Source organism: Conger conger, chromosome 6, assembly GCF_963514075.1.
Source record: "Conger conger chromosome 6, fConCon1.1, whole genome shotgun sequence".
Taxonomy (NCBI): Eukaryota; Metazoa; Chordata; class Actinopteri; order Anguilliformes; family Congridae; genus Conger; species Conger conger.
The window spans coordinates 5,632,115-5,646,976 of NC_083765.1; the positions used below are offsets into that span (position 1 = coordinate 5,632,115).

Consider the following 14,862-nt stretch of genomic DNA (forward strand, 5'->3'; position numbering starts at 1 on the left):
ATTCGTGAGGAAAGCCAAAAGCAGGGGGGGGGGGAAATAAAATAGTATATATACAATTTATTTAATTTTATTTAACCTCATTTACATCAACGCCCTGTTTTACATTACATTACATTATTGGCAATTGACAGACGCTCTTATCCAGAGCGACGTACAGTTGATTAGACTAAGCAGGAGACAATCCTCCCCTGGAGCAATGCAGGGCTAAGGGCCTTACTCAAGGGCCCAACGGCTGTGCGGATCTTATTGTGGCTACACCGGGATTCGAACCACCGACCTTGCGGGTCCCAGTCATGGAGCTTAATCACTATGCTAGAGGCCGCCCCATTACATATATTAGAACCACCGACCTTAACCACTACACTACAGGCCGCCCTGTTGATTCTCCCCTGCCCCCAGTAGCCTAACCTTCATATCAGTAACTCCTAAACGGACGTGACCCGTTTTGTGTTGTCGTTGTTGTTGGAGCCTCCCTCTCTGTTGTTGTTGCTGCTGCTGTTGCTCTTGCCGTTGTTTGAGCCTCCCTCTCCGCTGCGCTGCAGAACCTGAAGGCCGCGGACAGCGACCCCACCGCCCCGCCGTACGACTCCCTCCTGGTGTTCGACTACGAAGGGGGCGGCTCAGAGGCTCAGTCCCTCAGCTCCCTCAACTCCTCCAGCTCCGGGGACCAGGACTACGACCGCCTGGCCGAATGGGGGCCGCGCTTCAAGAAGCTGGCCGACATGTACGGCGGCGGGGAAGACGAAGACTGAGCGCCGCCTCGCTCCTCACCTGGGCATCGGGGAGAAATCTGATCCAACCTGGGAGGAGGGGGGGGGGGGGGGGGAGGAGGAGGAGGAGAGAGAAAGAGTGGCGTGTCCTTGACTCGAGTTGTTCGGGGTTTAAAAAAAAAATTAAAAAAAAAATTCTCTAAAATGTTTTGCGGGTGCCATCCCCCTGTCGGTGAAACGGTAAGTGAGAGTGGCGGAGAGAAAGGCCGAGGCAGGTTGAGGGCCAAGCCGCAGTGCCGTTGGCTTGAGTCCAGGGCTGGGGACTGAAGCGGCCCCGTTCGTTATCTGCGCATGTGTTTTTAAAAAAGCTTTATGTGCATCGATGCTGGAGCCTCTTGAGACGGTGAGGTTTCTTGGCTTTGCGCTGGAAGCCGATGTTAAAGAACCGTGAGAGACTCTAAATGAACTCGCTGCCCGATGTTTTGCCCGTCCCCAGCCAGCCAGCTCCACCCTCACCTGTATATAAGTTGTTGTTGTTTTTTTGTACAGTAATTCTTTCCAAGATTTTTAGTTTTACTATGCCATAATATCTCAGGATTTCTGTTTAGCACCACAAAAGGCAAAAAAAACTAAACTAAACCAATTTTGATGTTTTTTAGTAAGTTCCTGTATTTTGCTTGTTTGTATGTTTTTAAAGAACTTTTAGAATGAGTTAGAAATCAGATACATTTTTTAAATGCTTTTGATACATTTTTTTTTTTTTAAAGCTATGTTCTTGTAACCGGTTTTCTGCCTTACGATTATTGTTGATGCTGTTCACATGCAAGGCAGCAAGGATGATCCATTAGCACTTGCAGAAGTGTTGTCATGAGATGTACAAATATTTTTGAATAAATCTAAAATGAAAACTTTTCTCTGTTCATCTTGATATTGATGCCATGGTGGTGGTGTTAATGGCGGGTTTCCCAAACTTTTTTTTTGATGCGACCCCAAACAAATTTGGGGTCGTTTAAATGATATAACTAACTCGGGGCTGCCCAACCCTGTTCCTGGAGATCTACTGTCCTGCAGGTTTTCACTTCAGCCCTAACTAAGCCACACCTCATTCAACAGCTTCAGATCTCATTGAGCTACTTAGTAGGTAATTAATAGAATCGGGTGTGCCAAATTAGGGTTGAAGTGAAAACCTACAGGACGGTAGATCTCCAGGAACAGGTTTGGGCAGCCCTGAACTAAATGATGTAACTCCCCAGATATGACTTCTCCACAACACCAGAGGGCGCTGTCCCATCACTGGGGCCTGGGAAACCACGGTCTTCACAGTTCACAACTGAGGGTTTATTCTGCTGGCCTATCAAGGTTTCTTAAACCACATTCATCACAGATTTCAAAACCTGAGGGAATATACACTCACTGAGCACTTCATGAGGAACACCTGTACACCTACATGCGATTATCTAATCAGCCAATCGTGTGGCAGCAGTGCAATGCATACAATCATGCAGATATGGGTCAGGAGCTTCACTTAATGTTCACATCAAGCATCAGAATGGGGAACAAATTTGATCTAAGTGACAATGTTGAATGATGGCTGGTGGCAGACAGGGTGGTTTGAGATGATGGTGATCTCAGAATCTGCTGATCTCCTGTGATTTTCTCTATAGAGTTTGCAGAGAATGGTGCGAAAAACCAAAAATCCAGTGAGCAGCAGTTCTGTGGGCTGAAACGCTTTGTTAATGAGAGAGGTCCGAGGAGAATGACTAGACTGGTCAAAGCTGACAGGAAGGTGACAGTAACGCAATAACCACACATTACAACAGTGGTATGCAGAAGAGTATCTTTGAACACACAACGCAATCATAACTCTAAATGGATAGGCTACCACAGTAGAAGTCTAAAAAATAAGTAATAAATACCTGATACAGTGCTCAGTGAGTATATACACAGTGCAGTCTGCAAGTATTTGGATTGTGGTACAATTTCTGTTCTTTTGGCTCTGTACTCCAGCACATTGGATTTGAAATAAAACTATGAATATGAGCTTAAAGTGCAGACTGGCACGTTTAATTTGAGGTATTTGCATCCATATTGAGTCATCCAATTTTAGGGGACCAAAAGTAATTGGACAGCTGCCTTCCGAAACTGTTTCTGTTGAGTTGTTCCAATGACAGTCAAGGAAGCCATTATGAGGCTGAGAAATAAGAACAAAAACAGTCATAGACACAGGCCAAACAATAGGCTTAGAAAAATCAACGATTTGGAACATCATTAAGAAGAAAGAGAGCTTGACAAGCTCAGTAATTGCAAAGGAACTGGTAGGAAGACATGTACAGTTGATGACCACAGAATTCTCGCCATGATGAAGACAAACCCTCCAAATCTATGTCTGATAAATGGAGCGACATGGCTCAGGCAGTAAGAGCAGTTGTCTGGCAGCCGGAGGGTTGCCGGCTCGATCCCTTGCCTGGGGAATATGTATAAGAAGGGAATGTAATTCCTACAGGGATCACCCGATATGGATGTAAATATCTTCAAACTAAAGGTGGCGCTCTGTACTTTAACCCCAGATTCATAGTTTCATTTCAAATCCAATGTACAGTACTGTGCAAAAGTTTTAGGCAGGTGTGAAAAAATGCTGTAAAGCAAGAATGCTTTCAAAAATAGAAATGTTAATAGTTTATTTTTTATCAATTAACACAATGCAAAGTGAGTGAACAGAAGACAAATCTAAATCAAATCAACATTTGGTGTGACCACCCTTTCATCAATTCTTCTCGGTACACTTGCACAAAGTCAGGGATCTTGTAGGCATATAGCCAGGTGTGTGATAAACCAATTATACCAAACAAGAGCTTATGATTATCAATTTAATATGTAGGTTGAAACACAATCAGAGGTGTAGGAGGGTTAAAACTTGACGAGGAACGGCCAAACTCTGCTTCCAAGGTGAGGTTGCTGAAGACAGTTTAATGTCAGAAGTCATACACCATGGCAAGACTGAGCACAGCAACAAGACACAAATTAGTTATACTGCATTAGCAAGGTATCTCCCAGGCAGAAATTTCAAGGCAGACAGGGGTTTCCAGATGTGCTGTTCAGGCTATTGAAGAAGCACAAAGAAACGGGCAACGTTGAGGACCGTAGGTGCAGTGGTCGGCCAAGGAAATTTAGTGCAGCAGACGAAAGACACTTCATGTTTACTTCCCTTTGCAATCTGAAGATATCTAGCAGTACCATCAACTCAGAATTGGCAGAAACCAGTGGGACCCAGGTACACCCATCTACTGTGTGGTCTGGTCAGAAGTGGTCTTCATGGTAGAATTGCGGCCAAAAAGCCATACCTCCGACGTGGAAACAAGGCCAAGCGACTCAACTATGCACAAAATATTGAAATATTTGGCTGTAGCAGAAGACAGTTTGTTTACTGCCTTGTTTTGGGCTGGAGAGCGGTACAAGAATGAGTCTGCAGGCAACAGTGGTGGTTCCTTGTAAGTTTGTGGCTGCATTTCTGCAAATGGAGTTGGGGATTTGGTCAGAATGAATGGTCTCCTCAATGCTGAGAAGTACAGGCAGATACTTATCCATCATGCAATACCATCAGGGAGGCATCTGATTGGCCCCAAATTTATTCTGCAGCAGGACAACGACCCCAAGCATACAGCCAATGTCATTAACAACTATCTTCAGCGTACAGAAGAACAAGGAGTCCTGGAAGTGATGGTATGGCCCCCACAGAGCCCTGATCTCAACATCATCGAGTCTGTCTGGGATTACATGAAGAGTCTGGGATTACAGGGGATTGAGGCTGCCTAAATCCACAGAAGAACTGTGGCTAGTTCTCCAACAACCTACCTGCCGAGTTCCTTGAAAAACTGTGTTCAAGTATACTGAGAAGAATTGATGCTGTTTTGAAGGCAAATGGTGGTCACACCAAATATTTATTTGATCAAGTTTTTTCTTCTGTTCATTCACTTCTTCTGTTCATGCATTTTGTAATTTCATAAAAAAATAAACATTTCTATTTTTGAAAGCATTCTTATTTTACAGCATTTTTTCACACCTGCCTAAAAACTTTGCACAGTACTATACATATATAAAATTACAGGTGGCACATTTTTAAAACAATGATTTAGCACTAATTATTCACATTGGGTTTGACAAAATATAAAATAGCTCATTAAAACGCAATAGAAATAATACTAGTTACCAAATACGCACAACACACCTTATTTTTGTGTCATTCGAGGTTGGTGTTGAGATTCAATATTGCCCGCGGCAGTGAAAGGGGATGTTGCCCGGGAGGCAATGAGAGGAAATCCGCTTTTCATTGCTCGTAGGTTCCGTATTCACATGTTAATTGGGCCGGGCCCGTTTTCTTGTTTTGCTAACCTCCACGTCGTCGTTCTCCTTCTCGTCCTCTAGTCTACTGCGCAAAGCTGTTCTTTTCAGCAGGGTTCGCTCAAAAGGACACACTCTGGGCCGGGATGGAAAAAGCGACCTGGAATGCTGTTTGTTTTCGGAGGTTTAAATGGGAGACATACGGGGCGGGAGAAAAGAAACGGAGAAAAATAGAAGTGGGATGGTGGGCCCCCCTCTCCAGCTCCTTTCGTTTGGTCAAAGAATGGTGCGCTTACTATAGAATACTTTAAGTGTTAAATGTTTTTTTATTTTTTATTATTCTAACGGTATTATAGGGAAAACACACCTCCCCACGTTACTATATTCTCCTTTATATTTCAATAGTCAATTAATTTGAAACAGTAACTGGTGTGCATTTGTAAAAATAAAAAATAAAAATAAAAATAAAAAAAGTTTAAAATCCCCCGGTCGACAAAACCAGTGGTTTGACTAAACGAATTGTGAATATTTGTGATGAACACACTGCCAACAAAAAGGAAATGTCGCCAGAATTACACATCAACACAAACACTAAAGCGAACTTGAACCACTGCACCTGCGCAGTAAAGGGCGCGATGCACCTGTTTCGCTGGGGTATGCTGATCGTCGCGTAAGGCTCCGCCCTCTTCCACTTGTCCTTTCATTCTAATTGGCCCGACGGGGAGCCTATGCTAATTGGCAGTGAGCCTCTGCACCTGACTCTCTCCAGTCCATGGAAGAATGTGCGGCAAAGACAGCCTCCAAGACCTCCTATTTATTCAACAGGTCTCCTGCCTATGATCATTCACTCCAGCATTCTTGCGTTGCTAAGGGTCGTACAGTGTATGCGCATCTGCGATTCGCAGATATTGTAAGATGCCACGGTCTTTTTTGGTGAAGAAATACCTTAGTAAGAAGCCAAACTACGCCCAACTGGATTCAAACAAAAGAGGTAGATAACTTTTTGAAGTTAACTTATCACTATTTTTCATGATATCATCGCTTCTGTCCATAAATGGTTTGCCTTCTTGTGTATGATTTGATAATTATCTAATGTATTTCTCTAAAGAGTACGTTTATTGTGCTTTAATATCCGTTTTTTCATGGGGTCTGGCGGTTTTTATGTATCAAGCAAGTAATACATGTTTACATTGCAGCTACCGTTTAAGAAATATTGTGGTGGAAGCTGATTTAAATATGAAGCATGCTTCGCGTATATAAGGAAAATCAGTTGTTCATGAGCGTATGAGAAAAAAAGTTTATTTGAGTGGTATCCAAAGTGTTGCCAAGCAACGCTGAAAATAATGATAAAATAATAATGATGATGAAAACAAAAACTTTTTGCAACGGATACTGCAAACGCGGTTGGAGTTTAGCAGGTGCAAAATCTCCCGCACAAAAGGGGGGCTTATTGTCAGTCCCTGCTTTTGGGATGTGAAGGGGCCTATTAAGCACGTTGAAGAGGCTAATGTAGCGCCCTTCCGTGCCCCTTTTACTCCGAAATCCCCCTGAAATCCGCGTTTTTGTTCAACTGCATCCCTTTATGCGAGCTACTCTACAGTTACCCCCCCTTTCATGACCAACTTCGACGATGATCATTATGAAATCGGATGGGAAAATACGGCGGCGCAAGAATTTAAAATAACAAAGTTAATTTCCTTGTAATTACTGTACATTTGAACTACCAAGCCTACATAATCAGACCATGAATACCTACACACCACAGTGAGAATTATTTAAACCTCAGGTAATTAATATAAGTTGAAAGCGATGCCTTTTAAAATTATGCAGTGCATTTGTTGTTTTGGCTGTGGTTTTTAAATTAAACGATGGATATGATGTAGGTGTCGACTGTCCGCATTTTATATAAGAGTATTTAGATCCACATCAGTTGAACTCTATAGGTCCACAGTTGACAGTGTGTGGCATTTTTATTTTGTGTCTGCTGATGTTGTCTCTCAACGTGGGACCAGGGAAGTGTCAATGCCAGTAAAGCAGGCTGTCACAAGGCTGAAAAAATCAGAATAACTCAATCAGTGACGCAGCCAAAACATTCGGAAAAATCAACTGCATTGTTAGGAAGCGCTGGTGAGCTCAGCAATAGCGAACGACCTGGTAGACCACAGAAGACCACTGTAGTGGATGAGTGAAGGATCCTTTCAGTTGTGAAGAAAACCCTTCCCAACTGTCAAACAGAACAAGAACACTCATTACCTTCAGTCCCGTAAAATGGAGGAACTATGAAGGAATTATAAAGTCCTACATTGATCACTGATATGGATGTATGTACACTCAAATCAAATCCGATATTAAGTCTGCGCCTCACATCGTTTAATTCGAAATCGATTGTGCAAAAGATTGTGCCACTGTCCTAATACTTACGGACTGCACTGTACGTACACATGAACGCACAAACTTTTCCATAAATTGAATATCCAGTCCTTTTAACACAAATAAAATCAAGCCACAAAGGCTGTTCAGCATTATTAGTACTAGAGAACATATGCATATATAATCCAGTTCTACAATCTAAATGGTAGTATTATTTAAAATAAAAAAGTTGAATGCAGGCCCAGTAGAACTTCCGCTGCAATTTCACCTCTTAATAATACATACAAAACTGCTTAATCTTTTATTTGAAATGCACAACAGCAATTTCAGAAGTCCAAATTGTCCATCATTTATGGGGACAAGTGGTCAAAAATCTTTTTTTTATTATTCTTTTTTTTTTTTTTTTTTTTAATGTGAGAAACCCTCTGTTTAGTTTTCCCTATTTGTGGCGATATACAGTACTGTGCAGAAATCTTAGGCACCCAAGATTTTATTATATATATGTTTATTTTTGTGTGTGTGTTAGTATAAAAGAACACATTTAAGATTTCCAAATATTCATTTTCCAAAAGATTTAATTTTACAGAGACATTTTTGTATTTAATTTTAAAAAAGTAACATTTTACTGTAATCAATTGACTACATTTTACATAAAAACTAACTTGATCAAGGCTGTCTGAGATCAGAAGCAGGGAGTCTGCAGAACTGTGGCAAGTTCTCCAAAATGCTTGGAACAACCTCCCTGCCGATTGTCTTATGGAACTGCAGGACAGCGTTGGCTATCTCAGAGAAGTGATGCAGTTTTAACGCCGAAGGATGGTCACACAAAATATTGATTCGATTCAGTTTTTAATTATAAATTACTATGTACTCTTAAATGTAATAGAAAATGTATAGTACGTTTATTTAGGACCTTTCACTGAATTATTTTGGAAAGAATCTTATCTGTACAGAGTGTTATACAGGTGCCTTAAGACTTTTGCACAGTGCTGTACACATATGGCCTTCAGTGTTTCAGAGGTTGAGCAGGTAACACTGCAGGAGGTCAGACTGGTCTCACTATGAGTATGAATGGTGTGTCTGTTGCAGTTGACACACACACACACACACACACACACACACACACACACACAGCTCTAACTCTAATCCTCCACAGGAGTGCCCTAATCTAGTATCTCATGTACCACCTGGGTCTTGATCTTCCATCTTTTTTCCTTTGCATTCTCATCTGAGCACTATTGCGTTGAGTTTATATCCAGCTGTACGTCTTTACCGTATCTATTCCATCAGGCCTTGCTTCTAGTCTAACGTACAGTACCATATCTACTGACTTACCTGATATTTACAGGTACGGTACCATATCTACTGACTTACCTGATATTTACAGGTACAGTACCATATCTACTGACTTACCTGATATTTACAGGTACAGTACCATATCTACTGACTTACCAGATATTTACAGGTACAGTACCATATCTACTGACTTACCAGATATTTACAGGTACAGTACCATGCAAACTGGATGTGACGTTCACGGCAGTAGACAACCAATACTTTAGGCGAATCGTACTTCATCCGACCCATGTCCTGTAGTTGTTACCCTGACCCTTGGCACGCGGTCATATTTTGTTGCTTCGGATAACACCATCTGCTGAATATACGTAATGGGGCGGCCTGTAGCATAGTGGTTAAGGTCCATGACTGGGACCCGCAAGGTCGGTGGTTCGAATCCCGGTGTAGCCACAATAAGATCCGCACAGCCGTTGGGCCCTTGAGCACGGCCCTTAACCCCGCATTGCCCCCCAGGGGAGGATTGTCTCCTGCTTAGTCTAATCAATAGTACATCGCTCTGGATAAAAGCGTCTGCTAAATGCCAGTAATGTAATGTAATGTAACGCACACAATTTGACTGTGTTTTCCACAGAGGACGTCCTCGCTCGACACTCCCGCGACCGGTCCACGCCGGGCCCCCTGTCCCACGCTCCAGCGTCCGGCCCCCCCCGTGGCCCCCACGTCGCGGGGGAGTGGCGGCCCGCAGCCCTCCTCACCTCCGCGCCCAAAACGTCGGGGGAGCACGACTCCCTCGCCGCCCCGTCGACGGACGGGCGCCCGCGGCACGCGCGCCTCCCCCCCGCCGGGCCCCTGCTGGGGGGCCACGCGCGCCTCCCGGACTCGCCCCCGGCCCTGGAGCCCCGCGCCTTCCGTCTCCTCCCCGGCCCCCGGCCGCGCTCCGTCCCCTCGCCCCTGCTGGAGCTGGGGCCCGCCGGCGGGCAGGAGCGCTTCCAGTGCCTGGACTGCCGCCGGGCCTACTTCACCTTCTCGGGCCTGGCCAAGCACAGGCAGCTGCACTGCGAGTGGCACTGCCCCCGCTGCTTCAGCTGCAGGTTCTGCCAGAAGGAGTACGTGAGCCTGGGGGCGCTGAAGATGCACATCCGCACGCACACCCTGCCCTGCGTCTGCACGCTCTGCGGGAAGGCCTTCTCCCGGCCCTGGCTGCTGCAGGGACACATCCGCACACACACGGGTACGGCTGCGCGCGCGCGCACACACACACACACGCTCACCTGCCCACACACACACACACACACACGTGCACACACACACTCACACACACCATCACACACACACACACTCACATACACACATACTCACACCATCACACACATACTCACACCATCACACACACACACACTCACACCATCACACACACACACACACACACACACACCATCACACATACACACGCATGCACACACACACCCACACTCTCACACACACACTCACTCACACCATCACACACACCATCACACACACACACACTCACATACACACATACTCACACCATCACACACACACACACACACACTCACACCATCACACACACCCTATCACACACACACACACGCATCAACACACACACCCACACTCTCACACACACACTCACTCACACCATCACACACACACACACACTCACACGTGCACACACACACACTCACATCACTACACACATACACTCACAAACACACACTCACACACCATCACACTCACACACACCATGACACACACACACACACACACTCACATACACACACCATCACACACACACTCACACCATCACACACACCCTATCACACACACACACACACACACACACACACCATCACACACACACACGCATGCACACACACACCCACACTCACACACGCTCACACTCACACACACACGCTCTCACACACACGCTCACCTGCTCACACACACTCACACATACATACACGCACACACACACACACACACGCTCACCTGCCCACACACTCACACACATACACACACACACACACACGCTCACCTGCCCACACACTCTCACACACACACACACACACACACACACACACATGGGTACAGCTACACTCACCTGAGAAATTCAGGCGCCTCAGTGAAATATCCAGCTGTATTAATGGGTTTAAAAATGAGAAAGTTGTGTTGAGCTCTCTGGGTGTAATTTAATGTAATCTTAGTCTCGCATCGATCTACACAGTGACCTGATAGTTTTTTGGTTTGTTTTATATTTTATTTATTGCTTTTATTTACTTCCTGCTTAATGGTGCCGGAGCACGTCATGAAGTTACCTCCTGGAGAGTAACGCAGCTGTGATTTTCCCGCGCGTTCCCGCTCAGAGCAGCGTGCTGACGCCGGTGTCTGTGCCCGGTCCGTTTCAGGCGAGAAGCCGTTCTCCTGCCCCCACTGCAGCCGAGCTTTCGCCGACCGGTCCAACCTGCGGGCGCACCTCCAGACCCACTCCGACATCAAGAAGTACCAGTGCAAGAGCTGCTCCAAGACCTTCTCCAGGATATCCCTGCTGTCCAAGCACGAGGAGGCGGGCTGCTGCCCGCTGTCCTGACAAACAACCGGCTCTCCTGACGACCGCCCACTGTCCTGACAACCGCCCGCTCTCCTAACAACAACCCACTCTCCTGACGACCGCCCACTGTCCTGACGACCGCCCACTGTCCTGACAACCGCCCACTGTCCTGACAAACAACCTGCTCTCCTGACAACAGCCCGCTGTCCTGACAACAGCCCGCTGTCCTGACAACAGCCCGCTGTCCTGACGACCGCCCACTGTCCTGACGACCGCCCGCTGTCCCGACAACCGCCCGCTGTCCTGACAACACCCTGCTCTCCTGACAACCGCCCCAACCCCGCCCTCTTCATAACAATGAACGCTCTGTACTGCTCACCTATGTGAATCTGAGCAAAGAAATGTATTTCCGTATTTTACAAAGACTTGTTTTGTACCCCATTATGTATATAATGAAAATAAATGCATTATTTTCCTACGACCTCTTCACGTTCTGCTTGGATACAGTCCTCGCACCACTCCGCACACTTAGCCCAGGTTTTGCCAGTCCTGCGTCCAGCTCCCATTCCAGTGCCACCATCTTCTGCTGAATCCTACAGAGCATCGACCACGTCCGACAACCCTGACGGTGTCCTCTCCTCCCTCACCTGACCGATGGAGCGCCGGTTCTGTGGGTCAGAGCGAAACGGAAGAGGCCTCACCGAGTCGGGCGACCTCGGCTTAGGTAAGGTAAGAGCGGTTGTTGGGAGGGTTGCCGTTTCGATCCCACCCTGGGCGTGTTGAAGTGCCCTCGAGCAAGACACCTAACCCCCTCCCCAATTGGCCCTGATGAGCTGGTTGGTGCCTTGCATGACATTGGTGTGCGAGTGTGTGATGGAGAAGCATCAATTGTACAGCGCTTTGGATTCTGGCGCTGTATAAATACATACCGTTCGCTCCGTTTGGATCAGTGAAATGACAAAAGGAATGAATGGAGGATGGATGTTACTTTCTGGTCTCGGGCTTAGGCCTGAGCACTCACACCCGGCGGAACCTGAAATGTGTACAGCCAGCTGCCGCTTCAGTTCCCCTGTCAGGGCTCCAGCTCAGCTGCGCAGAAACTGCGTTTAATGTGCAGAAACTGCGTTTAATGCGCAGAAACTGAGTTTAATGCGCAGAAACTGCGTTGTTCGCATCTTGCCTCTGTGCTTCTGTCAACGCTGAAATGTTCACGCTTCCGAAACGCTGCTCTTTGCCGTTCCTCCAGATGATGGTCACCCGTCCTTTATGGGCCTTCCTTCTGAGGTTGTTTAGTAAACGAAATAATCATTTGATTATCGTCTAAAAAATATGAGAGAGCCATGGAATTAGCTCTAATCAAATTTTTTACTAATTTCGAAAGTCTGGTCTAAGCCACCTGGCTGGTCAAGTCTGACAGGCTCGTGTGATAAGACGTATTCCACTAACTGTTTCTTCAATCGTGGCGATTAAAAATAGCTGTATCATTCCTGGCATATTCCTGGCTTTCCCTCCTACCCCACCCCACCTCCCCTGGACCCAGTAGGAAGGGCACAGGTCACTGAAGAGAAACAAAACCAGACCGTCCTCGAATACGGACCCTTCAGATGAAAATAAGGGGTGGTGGAAGAGGCAGGCGGTGGTGGATCACGAGAACACAAATCTACCTGTTCACATCTGTCCTTAAGGATATTTAGCAGTTGTCATAAAATCGTCCGTTTAACCTCCTCAGACCCTGTGTTAAATTTTGGCTTCCCTGAGCTCTATACAGTATTTATTAACATAAGGCACATTCAATTAAAATGTAACAAAATGTAATTTTTGAAAATATTCTCACTGCAACATCATCCAAAGCATTGTATATTCAGTCAAAAAAAAAACGAAAAAAAAAATAAAAACACCCAGGAGAAGAAAAGCTAAAGGGAAGTGAATCGTCTCGGTTTTTAAAACGGCACGTCAGTTTACATGAGCTGCATGGGAAGTCAAGGAGAGTTTTTGAACATTCCGTTTTTGGAGCCCCAGAAGGGATATCCATTAAAATATTCATAAGGCACAGTGGCCCTTTAACCACAGGGGCAGTTTGAGCTCACACGGGCCTGTGAGCCTGGAGAGCTTCCCCCACAACCAGGCATCCGGGGTCGGGGTGCCGGGGCCACCACTTCACCCACGGAGGGTGGAAATGCAGGAAAAATAACAAAATAAAATCTGTGAGGGGCAGGTTTAGGAACCCCCACTTCACTCACTCACCCACATACACACTCACCCACAGACACACACACACACACACCCACACCCACACTCCCCCACACACACACACACACACACACACACCACTTCCAGGAGATCCTGAATTACACCGGCTGTGTTTGTGTATTAATTTATTTATTTTTCCCCTATGGCTAATTAACATGTCTTCTGAGAGCAGCTGGTGAAAAAGAGAGAGAGAGAGAGAGAGAGAGAGAAAGAGAGAAGGGATTTATGAGTCTAAATAAAACTGTGATTCCCTTTTCCGACGGTGCATGGAAAATTCTTATTAACTATATCTGTTTATCGGCAGGTGGAGAGGGGCTATGCCACTGTGGCTTGGTGCCAAACTGCAGTGGGGTGGGGTGGGGATGTCGGGGGGGGTGGAGCGTGGTCACTCAGCACAAGTGGAAGGTAGCAGCTGCCCCCCCCCACCCCCACCCCGCCACCTGGCACACTCCCACTTACCGGACTCGTTTCTACAAGATCCCAACCGCGCCGGGCATTCCCGAAAACTTCTCGGAATATGCGCAGGTCAGAGCCCGCTCTGGGCTCGGGCCTGATTTACGGGATGGGGACAAGGCTGGGAAAAAGAATCGGGTGGATGCTGAGAGCTGAGAGCTGAGTGATTGTGGCTCCCCCCCCCACACGCCCAGTCCTTCAGCAAACAAAGGAGAGGCAGCAGCTGGAGCATCACGTCATGCCGAATAACGCTGTGACAAGGTGGTCCGCCGAACCCCCCCCCCCCCCCCGCCCCGTCACTCCACCTATTATTACCCCCGTATGGGAATGTCAGCCGGGAATGGGGCTCGCAATCCTGCTGGATATTCCCTAAGCTGGGAGGAACGGTGGCGGGAGTCATTATTTAGTGGAAATCCCCAGCGGGGCTCATCCCGTCTGACAGCGCCTCGCGCCTCGGAGAGGCCCGGGTGCGGACGGCGGGTGCCGGGGGGGGATTTGCGCAGGAGTAAACTGTGACATGACTGGAGCCCGTTCCAGGGAGAGCGTCTGCCTGGAGCCTGCGGCAATCCATCCATCCATCCTTCGCCTTTCAGACGGGCTCAATTTAAACCCCCACGTTCCTTAGCCCCTGTCCCCCTGTCCCCCCCCCCCGACCACACCCGGGGGCAGCTAATGCTAATGATGACGCTAATGCTAACGATAGCGCTAATGCCAACACTAATGCCAATGCTAATGCTAATGATGAAGCTAATGCTAAGGGGGGAGGGGAAAAAATCAAGATGATAAGGGTCGCGGATGCTCATGCCCCCCCAAGAGTTGGGGGCATTAAAAACGCGTTCCCGGTTTCCAGCCCAGATCTTTCCCCTCCGTCAGCGGTTG

General features: G+C 46.8%; 2 protein-coding genes and 1 long non-coding RNA gene across 4 annotated transcripts in view; 2 read left to right on the top strand and 1 right to left on the bottom strand.

The window, feature by feature from the left end:
• Window positions 1-827, top strand: part of LOC133130453 (B-cadherin-like) — a 44,636-nt gene extending 43,809 nt beyond the window's left edge. For both annotated transcript variants that reach the window (XM_061245060.1, XM_061245058.1), the window contains one exon: window positions 543-827. In XM_061245060.1, coding sequence (XP_061101044.1) covers window positions 543-752 — 210 coding nt within the window. In that variant the 3' untranslated portion in view covers window positions 753-827. The remainder of the gene's footprint in view (window positions 1-542) is intronic.
• Window positions 52-5,339, bottom strand: LOC133130473 (uncharacterized). The gene is made up of 2 exons (XR_009708957.1): window positions 4,936-5,339; window positions 52-800 (listed from the first exon to the last, which is right to left on the bottom strand). It is a non-coding gene; the product is annotated as an uncharacterized LOC133130473 (long non-coding RNA).
• A 565-nt stretch (window positions 5,340-5,904) lies between these two features.
• On the top strand, window positions 5,905-11,640 carry snai3 (snail family zinc finger 3). The gene is made up of 3 exons (XM_061245075.1): window positions 5,905-6,039; window positions 9,346-9,945; window positions 11,138-11,640. The coding sequence occupies exons 1-3, from the start codon at window positions 5,964-5,966 to the stop codon at window positions 11,317-11,319; spliced, it is 858 nt and encodes a 285-aa protein (XP_061101059.1). The 5' UTR covers window positions 5,905-5,963; the 3' UTR covers window positions 11,320-11,640.
• The last annotated feature ends 3,222 nt before the right edge of the window (window positions 11,641-14,862 follow it).

Coding starts and splice junctions, on each gene's coding strand:
- snai3 (XM_061245075.1), top strand. CDS start 5,964: ATGCCACGGTCTTTTTTGGTGAAGAAATACCTTAGTAAGAAGCCAAAC. Junction 6,040..9,345: donor ACTGGATTCAAACAAAAGAG/GTAGATAACTTT, acceptor TGTTTTCCACAG/AGGACGTCCTCGCTCGACAC. Junction 9,946..11,137: donor ACACATCCGCACACACACGG/GTACGGCTGCGC, acceptor GGTCCGTTTCAG/GCGAGAAGCCGTTCTCCTGC.